General features: G+C 43.8%; 1 protein-coding gene across 3 annotated transcripts in view; it reads right to left on the bottom strand.

Annotated features, from left to right (window-relative positions):
* The window catches only part of BCAT1 (branched chain amino acid transaminase 1), a 55,737-nt gene extending 37,732 nt beyond the window's left edge, over nt 1-18,005 (bottom strand). The window contains exons 1-2 of one of the 3 annotated variants that reach the window (XM_059847995.1): nt 17,786-18,005; nt 3,621-3,671 (exon numbers count right to left, since the gene is read on the bottom strand). In XM_059847995.1, coding sequence (XP_059703978.1) covers nt 3,621-3,671; nt 17,786-17,794 — 60 coding nt within the window. In that variant the 5' untranslated portion in view covers nt 17,795-18,005. The remainder of the gene's footprint in view (nt 1-3,620; nt 3,672-17,785) is intronic. The other 2 variants (XM_059847993.1, XM_059847994.1) reach the window with 2 other exon arrangements.
* Between the last annotated feature and the right edge of the window lie 4,236 nt (nt 18,006-22,241).

A 22,241-nucleotide genomic window follows, 5' to 3' on the forward strand; every position in this document is an offset into this window, starting at 1 on the left:
GCAATGCAAGAAACAAATAAGCCATACATCCCTATGGAAAACTCAGTATATCCAGCACCTCACCTGGCTTGGCAGATTCAGTTTAGATGTAATGTATAGTATAGAATAATACAGTATAATAAAGTAATTAATTAGCCTTCTGATAAGATTGAGTCCTCTTCATCATTCCTCCCTGACATCGGGTGAAAATATCAGTGATGTAGCACAGGAGTTACAGAGTTAAACATTTCTCCTTCTGCCACCACAAGCCTTGACATGAGCAACTCAAACCAGGTCCACTTGCAGGCTACAGCCACTCTATTCTGCCTCAGCGTGGCAAACCAGCCAGCATTCCCTAGAAATTCCCTAGAAAGTCTGCACCACTTTGGCACGCTGAACAGGCTGTTAAAAAGTCAAACAAAAGAACTGAACTTTGCACCATTAAAATGCCAATTCTTCCAGGGCTTCAGATCACTGAAACTCAGAGAAACATTACAGGAGTAGGTAATAGCTTTTTAAAGTGCTCCATGTATCAGTCTCAAAGGGAAAACAGACAAATTCCAAGACAAAAGGCTACATTAAATCATCTTTTGGGATATGAGAGAAACAAAAGGCATCACAGATGCCTTTAGTTTCTTAACATCAAGTGCTAGGAATTCCAAGTCAGAACTCACACATCAAAAGAAAGCAAATCACAGTTACATATGGAAAGAGACTGCTACATTCTCCAAACAACATTCATTCTGTCTTGTGACAGCACAATGAGCAGAATGAATGCATTAAAGGAACTATTGGATTTTTAGCCATAAAACTGAAGTGCCTTAGACATAACTGTGTGCTGTTTTATGGTATTACTGGATGCAAGTGCAAGAACAATACCAGATATGTGTTTTTTTGGGAAGTTGGATCAAAAAATGCAGTGGCACAAAGGATGCCTGTAATCTCCATTACTGGGGTGACATCCCCCTCACAGAGATCCAGTGCTGGCCAGAGACACAAACTACAATTGAGGTGTGGTCACAAATCACCATCTGCCATTTAAATACACAAAATAATTTAAATAATTATTCATATAATATATTTATAAGTGCATACAACAGCTGAGGGAGGGAAGAAGATTTCAGTCACATGGAAGGAGCTTGGCAGATAAATCCGAGATCTGGCACTTTCTACAATCCAGGAAACTGCAGCATAATCACTGTTTCCTTCAGTGCTCCTAGCTGTTCCAAGATCACTGCTCAGAAGGCAATTCTAAATGCCATCCATTAAATGTAAACACAGACCTGCCATGATGAGACTTTTAACTGCAGAACTGAGTCAAATTCAGGCAGCTCAGTGGCAGTCAGGATAGAGGAAATGCCAATTCTGACCTGCTGCTTTTTAAGAAGCATGAGAACAGAGAACAGGCAGCAGTTAGAGGGGCTCAGTGCCTGCCAGAAATTGAGGTAACATTCATGCCTCCCCCCCAGTGTACAGGGACTTTCTGACTCCACCTTTCAAAGCCAGGCAGAAACGGCAGCAAAACTCCAAGCAGCTCACCCCACCTAAAAAGCTCAGCCCTGCATTCTAAACAGAAATGTCTTCAGAGGGCTGATCTGGCATTCAAATGCTGCAAACAATATGTTTTATGTAAGCTTTAACCAAAACCATACCCTGTGTTCTGCACTCCCACAATCTTGGATTGCTTAGGTCACTGGCACAAGAACTGCAGCTTTGCTCAGCACAGCCAGCCCCATGGGTCAGCTGGATTCCTTTGAAATATTATTAACTGTAGTTTCTGAAATTGGAACCCCATTACTGTCTTCCACAAAAATGTTTGAGAAGCTCCCTAGAATGAATCCAGGCTATTTTATTTTCATCTTCTGTTGCTGGTTTTGTCTTTGTTTATGAAGTTTTTCCTTCTTAATTTTATCATGAAGTTAAAGAGGCTGAAAAATAATTATAATGCACAATACTACAACCAGGACCTGTCTTCTCACCTTAACTTTCATACCCACACTTCCCACAGTACAGTTATTTTCTAGAAATCTCTAGATTTCTAGAAAATCTCAGTTCACCTTCAGAAAGAGCCATAAGGCAGGAATGAAGTCTCACAAATCAGACTTCAGCCTGAGCCAGCTGCTTTCTCCTAGCATTATTCCCTTTATGGCCATCTGTCCCACCTGTTCATGTGTTTCCCCCCTCACCCAGCCTCTCCACTACAATGATCTGCCATTATCAGTGCAAAGGAAGCTGGACTAAATCCAGCTTTGTGCCACTTGGTATCTGGAGCTTTGGTAAGACACCTGCTTGACTGCTGGTATAATTACATCTGCCTTAAGCCTGGTTTAGTCTATGCCAAGTTCACCTGTGAGCCAAACACCAGAGTTTGTTGTCCTCCCTCACACTGCCTCAATGAGTGAAAGTCTGGGTCAGTTTGGTTACACAAGGGTCTCCTCTTGTACAGCAATTCTTGTTTGCAAACAGCCCAGCACACTCTGCTGAATGAATCCACTGAGATCTGTTTATTGAAGGTGAACCCACAGAACAACCCCTGCACTCCAGACTTGTGATTTCTTGTGGTTTCAAAACTGGCTGCATGCCTGGCTTTGTCAGCATTTTTCAAATCAGACCTTCAAGCTGAAAAGTCATCCTGACTTTTCCTCCTTGGGCAGAATTGCCAGAGAGACACAACACGAAGAAATGAGGAAGAGAAGAACTGGGATGGGCTGAGAATGAGGAAATAGAAATTAAATGGCATGTTGCTACACAGTGAAATGCTGTAGTTATGTACTCTCAAGAATTCCTTGCTGTTTTCAATGAGACCAACATCAGAATAAACCTTATCAAAGATACTACATATATATATATAACATAGATATAAGATATTTTTGTATATATATATTTTATAATATAAAGATTACCAAATATTTATTGCAGCATTAATTTTTCATATCTCTTTAATGCCTGACAACTGAAGGGGAAATAAGCATAGTTCAGAGGACTGCACAGCTGTGGCACTGCCCAAAAAAGTCAGGAAGAACACAACACTTACACAGCACATCATCACAATTTCATCTCATGTACTGCTGACAACAGACAGAACAGGAACAGAACGGCTGAAAAAACATGAGTTTTTCTGAGTACTACTTCCATATTTCTGCAAAATATAGATAAGGTTTTTTTAAAGACTGTAAATCAGGGAATAAGAGAGAAAAAGAATTACAGATGTGTGACATAAAGAATAAAGGCAAAGGACATCGAAAAGGCAGGAAAAAGGAAATTAGGAGAGATGCAGAATTCAAAGGAGCACATGCTGACAGGCTCTGCACTTCCAACAGAAAACTGGAAGCTGACATCTGTACCCATGCAGCTTTAAAATGAGCTCTCAGTTCCTAGCACTGCATTCAGGAAGCAGGCAAAGAATGGGATCTTAACTGAGCTCATCTCTAGGCATAAGATTAAAATAAAAAGGGAGAGATGCAATTTCATGTCAGCTCCTGGCAGTTGCTCAGCATTCCTGACCGTCCCAGCCCTGTTTGCTGTGGAGTGCTGATAATGTTCCCAAGCTGCAGAGCTCTGGAGCCCTTCTGTGATCCTTAGCTCTGCAGCTTTGGGACCCAATGGAAAAACCCCTTTTTCTGAAGGCCATTGACACATACCTTGAAAGATTCAGTCATTTGCTTTCCTGTTTCTCCCGAGAGTCCTCCGCCCTAGGAAAAACAAACCCAGAGCAAATCAAATGCAGTGCACAGTGCAGGAAAGGTGATACACATTCAGCTCATTCATTTCAGGGACACACTGCATTCAATTAGCAGACTTTGCATCAGTAAATGTATTAGCAAGAACTTTGTGGTGAGTTCTCAGCACAATTTTCCACCTTCTGGGCTCTCAGTTTTATTTCAGTTCCTTTATTTTGTGCAGCTGCATTTCAGGGCTTCATATATGTAACATATCTATACACACATAACATCCTAGATTAGATTAGCACTCTGTAGTGTAGGAGGTTATGGACAACATCACAAGTTTTTCATTCAGAGCTGAATAAATAAATTGGTTTTTTACTCAAGTTTCCCTACTAAAGTATCTACCTAACAGGTTTGCTTTTGCCTTTTTTAAGAGAAGGTTGAGTAGGCAGAAAGGAAGACAAAAAGAAAGAACTGGTTTAGTTATATCCTTCATTAAACCAAAGAGAGTAATAAGGAATTATTCACCTATATGAAATAATGAGATTGCTTTGTATAACCTACAATGTTGAACTTCAGGCTTCTGCAAAGGAACTGGGAGGGGAAAGAAGACAAAAATTAAAAAAAGGAGTGTTAGTTCCAGGCATCCTTCTGTTCAACAACAGAGGGATAACACACAGGGGGAAGCCATCTACCTAAAAATAAGATTCCCAGCTCCCACAGCATCACATTTGCAACTCTGTGGACCCTCCTGCAGTACCTGCACCTTCCCTGCCAGTTACAGCACAGAACAAAGGAGACAGAGACAGCCCCACCAGGGCTCCTTCCTTCCCAGCAGCCTTGAAGGAGGAGCTGAAAAGGTGAAGTGGGTGCAGAGGCTTGGGATGGGGAAAAAGGCACCAGGAGCAAGAGCTTGGGGTGATGGGCCATGAAAGAGGATGGCTGGGATGATGGCTCTAGGGAGCACAGCTGGAAGGATGGAGTGGTGTCTCTCAAAGACTTGATGGCTGTCTCTCAGCCTTGGTGCATCTCAGGTGGGAGTTCCCAGTCCAGATGGGAAAGCCCCAGATCAAAGGTACAATCTCTGATGGAAAGAAGCAGAGAAAACCTTTCATGGTCAGCCTGTGAGACCCCAGCTCCTCACAGGGAGCAGCCCTCACCCCCTGGAGGGCTGGTGCAGGTGGATTGCAGTGCCAGGGACACAGCAGCCACCAAAATGTGGGGCCAGGGCTTACACAGAAGGCGAATAACATGATTCCTTTCCCTTTTTATAGATCTTGGGAATGTGCTAAACATACAAAAAAAATTAAAAAGCAGCAGTATTTTCAGTGGACCTTCCACAGATCACAGCCTTGCTACCAGCAAAAAAGAAAAGGCAAACTCCCAACCCCAGCAGATCTCACTTCCTCTCCCCTTCCCCCCAGGGAGCCCCCCACATCCCTCCTGCTGCCTCCTCTCAGCTTTAACCCTTCTGTTCCTCTTTTTCTGTAACTCTCTACAGCAAGGCAGGCAATCATGGCTACAGGACCCTCCCTATGCACTAAAAGAGAATGTGCCAAGAGAGATCATAAATCTCTTTACAATGTCCTTCATTAAAAACAGGTCTTAAAGCTTGTCTTTATACGTCTTTATTTGCCTTAAAGCTGAGGGTTTTCTACTCCAGCAAGACAAGACTTTGGCAGAGTGGCAGACCCAAACTCCCTGGTAAAATCCTAGAAAGCCTTCAAGACACCATCAGCTGACAGCAGTGAAGCATTCCACAGATGAAGGGAGGCAGCTGATTTTTCTCTGCACTGCAATGAATGAGGATGGAGAGTGTGCTGGTTCCCAGCTAACACGATGGGAATTGCCAGCTCTGGAAGAAAAATATCCTCATGCCATCATCCCAGCTCTGGAAGAAAAATATCCTAATGCCATCATCCCAGCTCTGGAAGAAAAATATCTCAAAGAGCTCCAGCTCCACTGCTGGCTTTTGTCTAACACCCAGCATGCCAAGTTGGATTTGCTAATAATAATTACTGGTGACAGCAAATACTGACAAGCACTCAACCACTATGCTTCAGTTTCTTCCTGTTGTTTCTTCATGGAGTTGCCCTAAAGCAAGAGCTGGCATCAGCACAGAGGACTGGAGCTGGATACAGCATAATATTCTCTTTCATGATCTCTTTAAAAGATACCAAGCTTGGATGTGAATTTGAAGTGCAGACCACCTACAGGAACAGCCCCTGGGGGCTCCATCACATCACTCTTCAGTTCAACATAACCACTGAACTCAGTGAAGTCATCAGCACAACTTCTGGGCACGTGCCATGGGGCCAACCCTGCTCTCCAGGAAGCCATTATTAATTTTTACAGATTTAACTCATATTTAAAACAAGTAGCTAACCGCCTTTGTTAACCACACCGAGATTAAACTGAGTTAATCCCTCAGCACTAGAAAGAAACACCACAATTACTTCCTAATTAACAGAGTCATATTTTAATGATTCCATGGCCTACAAATCTGAAACATGTTGCTAAGTGCAATATGGAAAATTGCTCCCTGGCTTGGTGCCAGTGTTGCCAAGGGAGATATTCCAAGCATAAATGTGCCTTTTGTGTTTAACAGCATGGTGGATTTAAACCTGCCCCCATTAAAAACACTGATGTTATCCTAAAGATACACTTGAGCCACTGGGTGAACAACTTCTCAAAAGTCACTCAAGAGTGTCTCAAGTAGCTGTACAATTACACAAGCATGACATTATTTCCTGTGTTGTGCTGTAGAGATACTCAGATCCTCCCTGATGCCCTCTCAGCCTGGCATTATCACCTCACTGTAGCTGTCCAACCTTGGGCTGGCACTAATGTTAGTTAAACACAGGCTGGGCAACGACAGCACACAACAAAGAAAAACACAAGGCAACTAGTGTAGCAGAAAAGCAGGGCTTCCACACTATTTAACCATCATTTTGCCTCACAGTGAGGGCATTGGGGCACAGAAAATACAAGAGGTTTTATGTCCAAGAATGCTGCATTGCATAAAATAAGGTTGAATTGAAATAGATTGTAATTAAATTAGTCTGAAAAACTGTGCAGGCACTTATCCCTGACTTGAGCAGTTTACTGGCTTTAATTTAAACCAGTTTAATTGGTTTGACTAAAACTGAAATATCCTCCTCTTAAAACAAGCATCACTGTTTTTATTATGCTTAAATAAAAGACAATTCAGATTACATGAGCCCAACTCGCTAGCTAGAAAAGCCTTAGAACAGGGACCATCAAGAAGCAGAAATATTCAGCTAATCCACCCCAGACTCATGTTTAATAACATGTATAGCTGAATCACATCTGTAAAAGCAGACAGACTTGGTTCCACAAGAACAAATAAATGCAGAACAATGTTTGCAAAGTAAAGCCATTACCAGCAGCATTCTGGTGAAAAACCTCTTCTAGAGCTAATGTCAATTTTTTGACTCAGTGCTTAAATTAGTATAAGTTCAGAAATGCCTGAACTGATACAGAAGAAAGCTTGTCTCAGTTCACCTGAATGACAGCAAGGCTAGGCAAGCTGAAGGAGATCTACTCCTGAACTCCAAAAAGAACATGAGCTGCACAAGAACTTTAATTACCAAGAACTCCAAAGGAACAAAGAGACCAGCAGAAGCAGGAAACAAATTAATTTGCTGAAACTAACCCTAAGGAGAACCTGACCAGGGATCTATTCCGTTTCAGGCTGAATTTATTTTGTCACATATTTCAGAAAAATTTACAACTTGAGCTGTGAATTACAACCATACACGACGGAGTGTGAAGTGTGATCCCTCCCAGCTGAAAACCCTGACAGCCTCCCAGCAGTCCCATCCACCACAGGACATAAAGCAGCTGTAATCTCTGTGTGCTGCCCCTTGATTCAATACTCACTTTGCTCTTAATACATTTCCTGCACATCCAGACAATTCCCCTTCCTATTTTCTCAGCAGAAACAGGCAAGCACTCTGAAGAAACCCTCCTCACGAACGACACCAGGAGCTGTGTGCTTTAACCTTGATTCCTGAAGGCACTGCTCACACTGATCTTGTTTTCCTTCCCTCCCTATGACCCTTCTGCAGCTCTGTCACTCCCCAGTGCCATTTCCTCTGTCCCCACAGTTTACTGCCCTTCTGATCTGGGAAAACAGCCTGGTACAATGAGGGGAAGAGGCAGATGACCTAATGGAGCTCTTCCATCGCTAACTGCTGTGAGCAGTGCTCTAAGTGACCCTTTTGTTGGTTTGTTTGTCCCGTCTAGCATTAATGAGGCTTTTAACAAATGCATTGTTTGCTAAAATGGCATGAAGGAAAACATGTTAAAGCAACCAGCTGCATCTAGTTGACCTAAAAATTCACCTGCCTGTTTTCTAACTAGACAGCGTCTCAAGGCTGTATGATACAGATTGCTCAAACAAAATAAATTAAATTCCCAAAGTCGCCACAATTTTAATGCATTTATGCCCAATTCTTTGATATGAGATCTTCTGTATCAAACTGGCAACAAGAAAGGCCATAAATGCTATTGCATGCTTCCCCCTAACACTGCAGCAGGGCTTTGCTCTTTACCACAAGCTTGTGCTTACAGCTACCATTCTCTAACAGTTCCCCTTCTGAGACATTTCCCTTTCCTCATGTATTCCAAAAGCCAGGCACTAAATCAGCATTTTAAGAATTGATAGTAAAATTAAGCAGGATGCATTTTTAACTGCACTGTTATACCAGAAAAGATGAGCCTAAGCACAATAAAAACTAATTTGTTTACTTTCCCTGAAGATTCAGTTACACTGACTCTATTTTTTATTCTGAGACAGCTGTACAGATAAATGACAGATCTGATTTAAAGATGCATAAAATGTAGCTTGTAATTTATTTGTGAAATTGCCTGATAGTGGAAACTCCACACAGATTCTGCAGCTGATGACCAAGGCAATTGGCTTTATGCAATTACCAAATGAAAATATAAACAACATGAAGGCATAGAGAGCAGAAACAAATCAAATCATTGTCTGATGAGTTACTGAGGGCTTAGAACTGGAAACAAACAATTTAGTGCGGGAGACCAAAGCTTCTGCAGTTTGCAAATAAATCACTAAAACCTCCTTGGGGGGGGGGGGGGGGGGGGGAACCCAACCAAACCACAGCAGAGACAGTGATGGATTCCAAAATGAGAACTGACATGGCCAAAGAAAAAAGCTAGCAGACAAAAACCTGTTTTTAAGGACACAGCCCTGTGTGCAAGCTCCCCTGTAAGTCCAGCAGCAGCAGGAGGAGCACGAGGCCAGCCCTGAATCACTGGCCTGTGTCAGGGGTCATGTGGAGCTATTCTCAGAGTGCTCAGACCGTGTCCCATTTAAGCCCATTCTGCACTGGAATAAAGGTTTACATAAGACACTGAGGAAAGATGAATGGCACACTGAAAACAAAGGCTCTGTGGAGGGAAAGAACAGAAGAGCTTTGGGAGGAAGGAGGAGTTACTTTTTCCACTGTGAGTGCTGTGTAAGTGCCACTAGAGATGACAGAACTGTGACTGACACAGCTGGCTCAAGGCAATGCACACGTGTGGCTGCTGGTGTGCACAGGGCTGGCACCACATCTAGCCCTGGTGACTCTGCATGGCCTATTTAATCACAGCCCATCATCAAATGCCACTGCTGAAGAGCACAAGGAGCACAATCTGCACAGTGTGCTGGCTGCTGCTCCCTGTCCCTGCTTCCCAAGAGGCTGCTGTGGCCCTGGAGTGTCCAACAGATGAAGCTGATAAGGCATGGCAGCAGCTATCTCACCTGGGGATCTGAATGGGCTCAGACCTGCAGGGACACTGCCCCATGGCTCAGAGTGCTCCTGTAAAGGGGTTTCTCTGCTGTTGTTCCTCTCCAGAGTCTGAGCAAAGCCCTTTTCCCTGCTTGCAGGCAGAACCATGCACACCCAACTGTGAGTTCAGCCTGGATAATGCTGCACCTCAGACCTGCAGAGACACTCTGCCCCAATGTTCCTATAAAGGGGTTTCTCTGCTGTTCCTCTCCAGTGTCTGAGCAAAGCCCTTTTCCCTGCTTGCAGGCAGAACCATGCACACCCAACTGTGAGTTCAGCTGGATGATGCTGCAGCTCAAACCTGCAGGGACACTCTGCCCCACTGCTCAGAGTGCTCCTACAAATGTGTTTCTCTGCTGTTGTTCCTCTCCAATGTCTGAGCTAAGCCCACTTCCCTGCTTGCAGGCACAACCATGCACACCCCCAGGTTTGGGCTCTGCCCAGACCATGCTGCAGCAGGACCCTGACTCCAATTTCATGGCTCACAGTGATTCCTGTTAAGAGATGCATTAAAGTTATCCTGTATCTCTTTAATCAGGTCATTGCCCCAGTCTAGAGCAATTTTGGGAGAAATCATGTTTTTAACAAATGCCTTGTTTGCTAGAATAGCACGAAGGAAAACATGTTAAAGCAACCAGCTGACCTAAAAATTCACCTGCCTGTTTTCTAACTAGACAGTGTCTCATGGCTGTATGATAGTGATTGCTCAAATAAAATAAATTAAATTCTGAAAGACACCACAATCTTAATGCATTTATGCCCAATTCTTTGATATGAGATCTTCTGTATCAAACTGGCAACAAGAAAGGCCATAAATGCTATTGCTTGCTTTCCCCTAACACTGCAGCAGGGTTTTGCTCTTTACCACAAGCTTGTGCTTACAGCTAACATTCTCTAACATTTCCCTTTCCTCATGTATTCCAAAAACCAGGTACTAAATCAGCATTTTAAGAATTGATAGTAAAATTAAGCAGGATGCATTTTTAACTGCACTGTTATACCAGGAGGACAGCGAGAATATTGTAAATATTTCTTTCCAGCAATACTGCAAATACTGTGCTCTCCTGGATTCTGATGGGCTGGAGCTGCTTGTTCCAGATAAAGAATGAAGACCTTCACTATTTATAAGCTTTAAGGGACTCTTCTCACTGTAAGCCTGGCTCTGCAGTCCCAACAGCCAGGTGAAAGGAGGCAGAAATATCCATCTCTTCTACAAACAGGAAACTGAGGCACAGATTGTCCCACTGGCACACTTCACCCTGCCCAGCAGCTGCTGCAGGGAACCCACTGGGGCACCAGACAGGGTCTGCACAACTCCCCAGGAGCTCAAACATCAAATCTGTCACTGTCTATTTGCTGGGAAAATCTCTTTGCCCAGGATTTTGCTCCTGGGAAGCTGAGAAGCCTCAGAGAAAAAAGAAAACAATAATTATCTGATTGCTTCTCCTGTCTTTTGCTGCTTTGGGATGTGTTTGGAGATTGTTTCATTGCTTTCATGTGAATTGTTTTAACTTAATGGCCACCCACAGCCAAGCTGTGTCAGGGCTCTGGAAAGAGTCACGAGTTTTCATTATTATCTTTTGAGCCTTCTGTAAGTATCCTTTAGAATAGTTTAGTATTCTTTAATATAATGTAGTATCATAAAATTATAAATGAGCCTTCTGAGCACATGGAGTCAGATCCATCATTCCTCCCTTCATCCAGGGGTCCCAGAAAATACAAGATCAAATCCATCACAGTTTTTCTCAAGGAAGAACAGGTGCAAAGGACTGATTTACAACGGGCTGTTAACTGCTCACAGCTGTAACCTGTTCCAGCTCCTTGCCTACCAGCACACAGGTGGTGGCTGCAGAACCCCTGCCCACACCAGCTCCAGTGGGGTTTGAGCCTGCCATAATTGGTTTGAAGCAATGAGACACCTCTCCCAATCCTGCCCTAAACCCCTGTGATGTGGCTTTTGCTGTGTGCTCAAACACTGCCCTGCTCTGTTTCAAGTGGACACAGTTCAACAAAGCAGAAAGGAAACTGAAGAGTTCCTCTTGGTGTAAAGGGCACTAGGAACAGAGCTAAGCCAAAGGGAAAACCCTGGGGATCTGTTTGAGAACAGCATCTCCAACAATGCTCTTGTTCCAATAACAGAGGGAGCACATCTCCATGATGGACATTCAGCTCAGAACATTCTAGGAACTTAATTGCTTTACACTCTTGGAGTTGCAGAGGCTGTCACAGAAGGTAAAAAGCATTACCCACCACACCAAGCAAGTGTAAATAATCCCATGGAAGCTTACTAACAAGCCAGGAAAAGCTGGGCACAGCTACAGCATCATTGCAGTGTCACACATTGCTCTCTTCAATGTGGTACAACAACAAGATAACACCCAGAGGGAGCTGCTTTTCTTCACATCATCTGCTAAAAGAGGTAAAATATTCCAAACTGGTGACAGAACCAGCTATCCCACCTACTTAATACATATTCAGCTATGTAACAACTCTAGGACAGGAAAAAATAATGGATTATAAGGCTCCAAAATTCTGGAGCTGTATTAACCTTATCCTGTGTGTCCTTTCTAAACAAGGTGAGCAAGTCCTTCATCTGAAATCCTCTATCATTTGTTGACAGTGCCCAGAGCAAACTGGAGGCTGCCCAGGGAATTTGAGAGCAAAATATCACTCAGCACATGAGAAGTGGCCTTGGAAGAAAAGGGGGGTCCCAGATGAGGTATTTGTAGAGGTGTCAGCACTAAGCACACACAAAATGCAGAGAGGAGCTTTGCCCAAATCATAGCATGGTAAAAGCTGCAACCAACATAAATCAGGAGTGATGCAGTCTCTATGAGAAAAATGACAGCTCTGAAATGGTAAGAAATGGAAATGAAGATAATAAACTGGCCTATGACAAGTAATGCAGGCTTGTCCTCCAATCCCACACCTGTATCAATGATCAAACAGCCCTGCTCAGCTCCACAAATCTAAACTGACAAATGATTCACTTATAACATGAGCAAAGGGTCTGGGAGGCTTCAGTGCATGTGAACATCAATGTTTTTCACATTTCAGAATGTATGAAGCTAGTCTTGAGCCTCTTAAAAGCTTAGAATTGCATCTGAAAAAATATTCATTTTATATGTATTCTCTAATCAATATTTTGCCCAATTAACATGATGAAAACATTGCTGGCTACAGCACAACCCCTTCATAGAAAATCCAAACCAAAACAATTGTAAATGCTAATTTTCAGCTTAGTGAACAATCAGGAAGGAATGCTGTTACTGAACTTCTATCCTCAGGTATCAAGAAGAGAATCAAACTCTAAATGCCAAAAATTGCCTCTAAAAAAACTGCTGAGAGATAAAGGATAATATTAAAAATACAGATGACATACTCAAGATAGATAAATGCCTCAAATACATGAGCATGTGAATAGAATTATGGGCTTTTTCTGCATGCATGTACACATGCAGCTGTGGCAAAACTGTACCTGAGTAGCCACAACATGTAGTAACACCCTGTGCTAAGGCTATTTCTTCATGCTTATTCATTTTTTCTAGCTTTTACCCTCCATATTTCAGGCAATACTTCCTAGCAATTAGGAAGGGATTTGTCAAATTTTAAGCAGGCATTGCCATAAGGCAGAATTCAGGGCTCTGATGTTGATAATTCAATAATAAACCTTCATGTTCTGTTCTCAAAAAATAATTATGGCACCCTGAACTATAAATTTATAAAGACAGTTTATAACAAACAAACTATAAACTGTGGAGCCTATTAAAAAAATGCTTAAACTTTTCTTCATACAGGATCAAAAACTTAGCCTCTCCACCAGTTTCTTCAAACTTTAAAACCAGGCAAGTAAATCCTGTATCGTGCATCTGGTAAGAAATTTACATAGCAACTGACCTGGCAGCTGTGTTGACAGTAACTTCGTAGTAAATGCTAACACTTGAAGTTTCTTTTCTATACTTGTTTGATTAAGAATTTCCTTTATTTTAATGGAGGTTGAGAAACTCTACATCAAAAGAAATGCTGTTGTTACTGCTGATTTTAGGTGGACTACCTATAATTTTAATTAATTGCATGATGATAAGCAATTGAATCATTTTAGAAGAGTATACAATTTCATGTGGTAACCTTATAGACTATTTCAGATGCAGCAATTTCAAGTTCACATCCCTGAAAATCAAAAATATCTCCTTTTATTCAGTGCTTTATAGTTTTCCAGTTTAAACTCTTCAGTTAAGCACATGCATTTCCTCAAAATAAAGAAAATACTACGACTATACTGACATGTTAAGAATAAACCTTCTGCAAAGCAATCTGCCTACAGTGGGGCCTTTAAACACCACCTTTACAGAGACTTCTCTGTGCTGTTAAAAGGCAACATTCAGGGCTCTGGACAAATATGTGCTGCTCCACACCACTGGGTGTGTCTAAAAACTAAGAGTTTATTTTTAAAAATTTAGTTTTTAAGCTTTTTCTCAGGACCACAGGAAAACCCAGGCTGGAAGGAACCTGAGGATGTCTTTAATTCAAACCTCAGGGGTAGGCTCTGAGCTCAGACCAGGTTCTTCAGCTTGATCCAGCTGGGTCTTGAGAGCTCCCAAGGATGGAAACTGCACAGCCTCTCTTGGTAACCCACTCCCAGCTGCTTTTGGAGGCTATGTTTTCCTTATATCCCATGGGAACTTTTTCTGTTTCAGTTAATGCCACCATCTCTTGTCCTCCTGCCATGCAGCCCTGCTGAGCCTGGCCCCATCTCCATCATCTTCCTCTAGACTGTGGAAGGCTGCTGCTACAGCACCCCAGAGCCTGCTCCAGACTGAGCACACTGTTCTTTCCAGCTCTGAGTGCCAAAGGTTTAAAAACCTCCATTCTTAGTAAGAGTAATGCAAATTCTAACATTTATTACAGAGGTGACAACTCTTAACAGTTAAATGAAATTAAACAAGTGGACATGATGTCTCTGAATCCTAGTGGAAATTATTCCAATCAGAACCTCGTGGAATTAAACCCTATTTTTATACCAGGAAAAAACACTTTTCTGTGCTTACTAGATATGGTTTTTATCAATATGGTGTGTGATATGCTCTGACACACTGAATTAGCAGGAGCTGGGTACCTGCTGACAAATTATATACTGCCCTTGATTAATGCTTCAGGGATATTCTAAAATAAAACCCAAAACACACTGCAGACCTCAAGGGAAGAAGTAAATGTAACTCTGTTGGAATGGTATTATGACATGAGTTTGCAAAACTAGTAATAACTATGGGCCAAAAGGCACAAAAAGCCCCAGATGGATAAAACTTATTGATCATTTTTGAAGACAGTTCCAACCATTTTCATGTTAAGTTTTGGGTCTCTGATGTACAGACCAAAGGGTGCTTTCCATAAGTGCAACACTAGATTTTCCTCTGCAACAGCATATGGTAATACTTCCTAAATTGCCCTTCTGCAACAGGTGCTCTGTTTTATGATGTAATTTTACCTGGACCCTTAATGTATAAAGCCATTAAATAATGAGGCTGTTTCCAAGGTAAATGGGGCCACCCATTGACTTCATCCTGAGTTAGACTGGGAGGCATCAAGGTGCAAACACAGAAGTGACTACAAACACAACAAATTAGGGTCACACTTGGATTTATGCTCAACTACCACCTAAAGCCAAGCTTTTAAGACGAAGTTTGGGCTCCACTGCAGCCATGGTTGCATGTGGGTAGCCACAATTGATTATCAAAAGCCACAATCAGTGCTGAGTACCCTGAGCTCCCAGAGCTGCCTCTCTGACTCTTGCTTCCCCAGCAGCAGCAAGAACATGATGTGTCAGCGTGGGGATGTGAACGTGCCAGTCCCCACATCTCTGGTCTAACAAGGCTGATTGTGCCAATTTTACAGAGAGAATTTACAGCTTGGCTCCTTCACTCTGACACTGAAGGTCCTGTCCTCAACCCCACTGGTAATTTTCAGCATTATACATTCAGCTGTGATTATTCATTTAAGAAAATGGCATAACACAGGGAAGCAATGAAAATGTCTGTTCCAATTCCTTACCAAGTCCACGTCTCCTAATTTGTTCTAAAATGCCTGAATAAATGCAGAGCACCTGACTGTTCACACAGTTAATTAACTGATTTACCTCCCTTCCTAACATTATCCTCCCAGGGATAAATTAATGACTAATGAAATCCACCTGAATTATTTTCATCTATCTAATTAAACAAATGATACAGCCTGTGGACTACTTTAACAAGATATCAGTTGTGTTAAAGCTACCTCATGACTTTGCAATCTTCCCTTTTACTATGGCTTTGCAGCATATTTCAAGGCTCAATTTCCATGGGGAAAAACCAGCACATCCACTGGATCACACACAAGTGCCAGGCCTGTCAGCAACAATCAGAGCATGAGGTGGACAAGGCAGACACTGCAGAGACTGGAGGCATAATTCATTTCTTATACATCACTTTAAACAGGACAGAAAGGGAGGGTTGTGGTTAAGCTGGAAATAATTTAAGGAAAAATGGAGTGTTGTGACTACACAGAGGAGAGAAGGGAGAGATGAAGGGACAAGGAGGTGGAATAAAGCTGTTGACTTTATTTATTAATGGGTTATTTATTAATGTATCAGGTTTTATGTAATGGTGATAATCAAATTTTAGTTTTCTGTTCCTTTGATACATGCTCTACAAACACACAGTGACAGCCAGAACCCTGGAGAGCTGACAGTCTGAACAGATGAGGCAAGTAAAGGGTAAAGGGCTCAGACAGCCCTCACTTGCCCAAGGCTACACCACTTCCAAGTGGCAAGAGTGTCCTTTTACTGCTGTAGCTACTGCTACAGCAAAGACAGAGACAAGGAAATTACAAAAAGAAAAAGTGAAGGTCTGGCTTGTGCAGGTGAGAAGAACCCAATGAGAGGTCAGTTTGAGCAGACAGGGTGGTAGGTCCATGGTTTCCCTGTTAATCATATTTTATGTAAGGCCAGAGCATTCCCGGCAGGTGCTGGATATTATAAATACATAAAGGTAGAATATTTATATATTAAATATTCCTCCTTTATATATTTCATGGTATCACAATTTCAAATTCTGACACCCTGGAAAGCAGAGCCCTGCCTCTTTCCTTGAGACACACAACAGGTACATCAGAAGTGATATAAAACATGAGTCTGCCCCTTCCTTGAGATGCTCCACTCTGTCTCTGAGCACTGGGGCTGGGGGAGCTCCTGGGTATTTTCCCTGAGTAGTTTCAGACCAGTTTCCTGCCACAGCTGGTCTGCCCCTCTCCAGCTGCAGGGAGGGCAAACGGGGCTGGGAGAGCATCCCAAGGCTCCTCCACGCCAGTCCTGCCACCAGGAGTAGCAACTGCAGCACTGCTGGATGTGAGGAACAGCAGCACAGAGGAGCTGGGGAGACACCTACCAGTCACCTGCTGTCCCTATCCGCCATCTGCTAACGTGACTAAGGAAAGCAAACACCTCAGCCGTGGTTTCCTCAGCTGTCAGCTCAGGCACAGACTGCAGCTGTGCAGCTCCCAGCCAGCCCAGCCTCAGACCCGAGCATGCACAGCTGCTGCACAGGGTGGAAGGCGGCTGGGATGCTCCCTTGGTCCAGCTGAAAAGCACCCATGCTATCTCCGTACCCTCTGCCTTGACCGGGAACTCTTGGTTTTAATCCCCAGATCAGGTCACTAAGCTGAAGGACATAAACAAGACATTTATAAAAGGACAGTGCCCACAGATGCTCATCTGCCACGTTAGCGTTTGCTACCGAAAACTCCTCTTCCATGAGTCAAAGTTTTTTCTGAAATTACTCAGAACCTCTCAGCACATGTTACTGGATTTTACCCACAGTCTATTTTAGTACAAGGGCACACATAAGAGCTTTAACAAACCCACAGGCAAAAAAAAAGACTCGATGTCTGCCAGGACGCCGTAACCTTTCAAGGCTTTTGGGTTGTTGCTTTTTATCAGTTTTGTTTGGGTTTTTTTATTTTTAAATCACTGAGATTCCCATAAACATGAAATTCACCCCAAAGGAAATCATACACCCTCCCTTCCCCTTCCTCCCTCATTATTTCTTTTCCACACGTGCTGTCTACAATGAAAGAGCAAAGAAAGAGGTAAAACCACACACAACCTGCCTCTGAATCTCAACAACAAATCCGCCAAGGACAGAAATCCCCTTCTCACAGCACTAACAAATCGTGGCACTAAAATCCACCAACACAAACCGGTGAGCTGCCGAGGAGCAGCCCCCGTGCCGCTCCGCACCGCCGGAAGGACAGACGGGCGGATCTGGGCAGCAAACGCGCTCCGCTTACCTTGCTCATGCTGGCAGGAGGGGGAGATGGTCCTGCCGGGCTCCGGCCGGGATGGAGCGGGATCGCCGAGCCCCGGGGGCGGAGAGAAAGGTGCTGAACGGGACCGGGGCCGACCGGGGCTGCTGCTGCTCGGATCGCTGCTGCCGATGCCGCTGCCGCCGCCGATGCTGCCGGTGCCGAGGCTGCTGCTCGGGGTTGCTGCTGCCGCCGCTGCCGGGCTCGGATTGCATCAGCGGGGGAGGGCGGCGCGCTCGGCGGGCGCTCGGGGAGCAGCCGGGGCCGCCCCGCCCCGCCACTCCCCGGCACCCACACCGCCCCTCGGCATCCATCCCGAGCCCCCGGCACCCACACCGCCCCCCGGCATCCATCCCGAGCCCCCGGCACCCACACCGCCCCCCGGCATCCCCCCCGAGCCCCCGGCACCCACACCGCCCCTCGGCATCCATCCCGAGCCCCCGGCACCCACACCGCCCCTCGGCATCCCCCCCGAGCCCCCGGCACCCACACCGCCCCTCGGCATCCCCCCCGAGCCCCCGGCACCCACACCGCCCCTCGGCATCCCCCCCGAGCCCCCGGCACCCACACCGCCCTCCGAGCCCCGGGGGGCTGCCCGCTGCAGCCGGGGCACCCCCGCCCTAAAATGGCCCCGCATGGTGCGCGGCGGAGACATTGAGGGCTTGTGCTGTAATTCACACAGAGACACGTTCTGCTCAGCCCGCACTAACCCACTCATGGTGTTCTGAGTCATTTCCTCTGTCTCGCTGTGTCCGACTCGGCTGACACACCAACACCTGGCAGTCATCATCCCTCCCATCACCAGCCCTTCCCTGCTTCCCCTCGCCAGGGCTGCGGGCACGGCTGGAGCTGGGTGTCCCAGCACTGCCACCCAGCACAGGGGCACAGCACCCATTGTACCTGGGATTGGTGGGGCTGACAGAGGTGTTTCCCTGCTCACCCATCACAGGGGCACAGCACCCATTGTACCTGGGATTGGTGGGGTTGACAGAGCAGTTTCCCTGCTCACCTGTGCCCCAGCCCTGCCACCCAGCACAGGGGCACAGCACCCTTTGTACCTGGGATTACTCGGGCTGCCAGAGGTGTTTCCCTGCCCACCCGTGCCTCAGGCCATGCTGGAGGTCTGGGATGTACCTGCAGAGCTCTGAGCCAGCTTGGAGTTCTGGTCCCTGGCAGGCAGCTGGCCAGCACCCGAAGACAATAAATACAGCAGGCTGTCCACTGTGTCGCTTCTACCCGTTCCTGTGAAACTGATACAAAAAAAAGGAAAAAAAAAATACGATTTTTTCAGAGAAAATGCTGCTATAATGTTCACAAAGTGCTTACTTTGATCATAACTGATTTTACATTTAAGTCTTCTCTTCCTTTACTAATGTTTTTGTAAAGGTTTTCCCCTTCTGATCTCCCTCAGAGTTGTTGTAGGAAGCTGTTTCATCTCAGTGCAACTGTCAGAAGTGCCACGTTCTGCTTTGCACGATGTACATGAATTATTCTCTGTCTTACAGTGCCAGAGACTGGTTACATAAGTAGATTTTTGCTCCTGCTGCTCTTCAGCCATGTAAAAAAGAGCTGTTTAGTGGATTTCCAAGCATTTTGGATTCCAAAAGAACACAGGTGAGCAGCACTACCCAAAACACAAGTTCACTTGAACAGTGATATTTCAGCAGCTCTTTAGGAGAGGAGAAAGACAGAGCAAAAACCAGGAGGCAGAAAAAGCAGCAAGGAAGCTTTGGATAGGTTCAACTCATCATCAGGGCAGTGCTACCCAGTGCTGATGAGAGCAATCCAATCCATTCACAAGGAGTTATCTTCAGGTTACAACCACACATAGGAGCAGCCAGGCTGGGTCAGGCCATTTCACTCAATATCCTGGCACTGTGATAATGCCTGCAGAAGAGTTTCAAGAAGAGAAAGCACACAGAGGCACTTTGCTCCATATACTCTTTCCACTATACACTCTTATCCTCAAAGGATTTGTGCCACATCAACTTCCTGAAAGATGAATTCTCTGTGCTTAACAGCTCCTCGTGGCTTTTTGTTCTATTAATTTCTTCCTTGAACCTACATAAAATTTGATATCTTTCAGATCTCGGGCTCATCAGTTCCACAGTTTAGCTCTGTTCTGTGGGAAACCTCATCATTTTGCTTTATTTTGAATTTGCCACTTGAAAACTTCCCATCATTCTCCATTTTTCTGATCCTGAGAGACTGCAAACACAAATGAAGAGCACTTTACCCCCTGCATGTAATTTGTGATTTTACAGGCAATTGTCAAATCCTCTCAGCCATCTCCTTTCTCCAGCTGAGGAGTTCTAATCTCTTCTGTTTACTATAAAACAGTTCAATAACCTAGATCATCCTTGATTTAGGATGGGGACATGAGCTACACAACACTCTCAAAAAGCAGATCATCATATTTAATTTTAATTTGCCTTTTTTCCCCCTCCTCTATTTCTTTTCATTATAGTTCTGCTTCCTGTTTGGACATGAGCACTAAAGTGAACCAGTCTATTTCTGAACTATTTAATTCTAAGGTTTCTCTGCTGAAAGGCAACACTTCATTCATAACCCACCCATTTATATAAATTTAGCTTTTATTTTTTGTTTTGTGCATAACTTCATACTCACAGACATCATGATGTTATTTTTACAGCTGTATATTCCGTTTCATAAGGTCCTGCTGCAGATAGCCCTGCTTTGGCTGAATTGTTTTAACACCCTTACCCTGAAGCCTTTAAATCTCAGCATATTTTGTCTTCTGTCTGTTTGCCTCAATTTCCCCTTCTCTCAATTCCAGACTCTCTTCTGTTTCTTATCTCTTACCCAATTAAAGAGAGCAACCATAAAAGCACCTTTCTTTTCTATGAGCCTTTGCTAAGGCACTTTGTCAAATGCTTTGGAAATCCAATTGGATTCCATCCCTTGGACCTTTCCTTCCTTTGAAGGAGTTTATAGATAGGTCAAGATTTCATTTCAGACTCATGCTGAGTCTGCCTCTGAATGGCATATTTATGCATATAGCTTTGTGCATTTCTTGTTACAGGTTGTACATTCTCATTTCAGTAGCCTGAATCCCTCTACCAAAAAAAAAAAACAAACAAAAGCAAACTACAAACAAAAAACCCCACCAAAAAAAAACCCAGCAACAACAAAAAAAAGCTGTTTGAGTGCAATTTGACTGTTTCCAGAGCTCAGTTTACCAGCCTGAACAATCAGCCTTTTACCAAAGTTCTGTGCAACATGCTCACCATAGAGATGCATTTCAAATTATCCTTCTACTGCTGCCAACCACTGAGGTACAGAGCAGAATCCATGCCCTGGGCAAAACTAAGCAATAGGAGAAGGAAATGGGAAGGAAAAAATATTATCTGAACTACAGAGAATTTGTGCAAAGCCAAACCACCACTTACTGCATATCTAGGATATGTTAAAAAAAAAAAAAAAAAAAAGAGATCTTTGTATTGATCTTTTGCTTTTATTCAAGGCCAAGCTGGCCCTGAGCTACAAGTAAAAGTCAGGAAAAGAAGACCAAACTCAGAGAAGCTGCAGAACTTACTTGAAAAGTTGCATCTTGCTGCAACATCCCCAAGCCTGAAGCTGCCACTGGTAAATGGGCCAAAAAGATGTATTTTTGCAGGGACAGCCTGCATTACCTCAGTCTAGTTACAGTCCTTTATGCAACACTCCAGAAGTTACAAGGCAAAGGACATTAGATCTTTACCTCTGGTGATTCACTCAGTTGTGTTGCTCCATCAGTAAGAAATTCCATTTTCTACGCTCTGAGTATCTAGTTTTGATAAAACATTATTCATTTCAACATTAGTTTTTCCATTAACACCAAGAATTCTGTGAACGCTTGACAGCACTGTTAAACTTTAGAAGTTTTCATGAGTAAATTTTTCACACATATGAGAAAATAAGGTAATTTATATGCTCCAAGTCCAAAGTGTTTCCACAAGTTGTAGGGACCCATGAGGGGAAGAATTTAAGTCACACACATTTTCCAAACCAAACCTAAATAAATTCAACCTTTAAACCACTGAAATATAAGGAACTTCTGCTGTGGAAATGAAAAGACAGTTTGATATAAAGCCAAATGGGAAGCGTTGAAAGAGGAAGCTTGTAGATCTGTGATTCTGTAAGAATAAAGGGCACAAACCCTTCTTGATACACTGCAAACTTTCCTCTACAATCCTGGTGGTATCCTCTGAAGAGGATAGGGAGAAGGTGGGTAGAAACCTGGTTTTCCATGTAAAAGAAAGCTAGGATTCTGGGGTTTTCTTTTTTCTTCTGAAATGGCATGAAAACCTTCTGTAGAAAAATGTGGAGAAACCAAATTTGATTCAATCAAATGGGATCATTTAGACAAAGGCTGTGCTTCTGTTTGCTCCTGATCTTTTAGAACTTTCAAAGCTCTTTGTAATATAAACCCTTTTGAAAT

The sequence above is a fragment of the Haemorhous mexicanus genome, chromosome 5 (genome assembly GCF_027477595.1).
Source record: "Haemorhous mexicanus isolate bHaeMex1 chromosome 5, bHaeMex1.pri, whole genome shotgun sequence".
Taxonomy (NCBI): Eukaryota; Metazoa; Chordata; class Aves; order Passeriformes; family Fringillidae; genus Haemorhous; species Haemorhous mexicanus.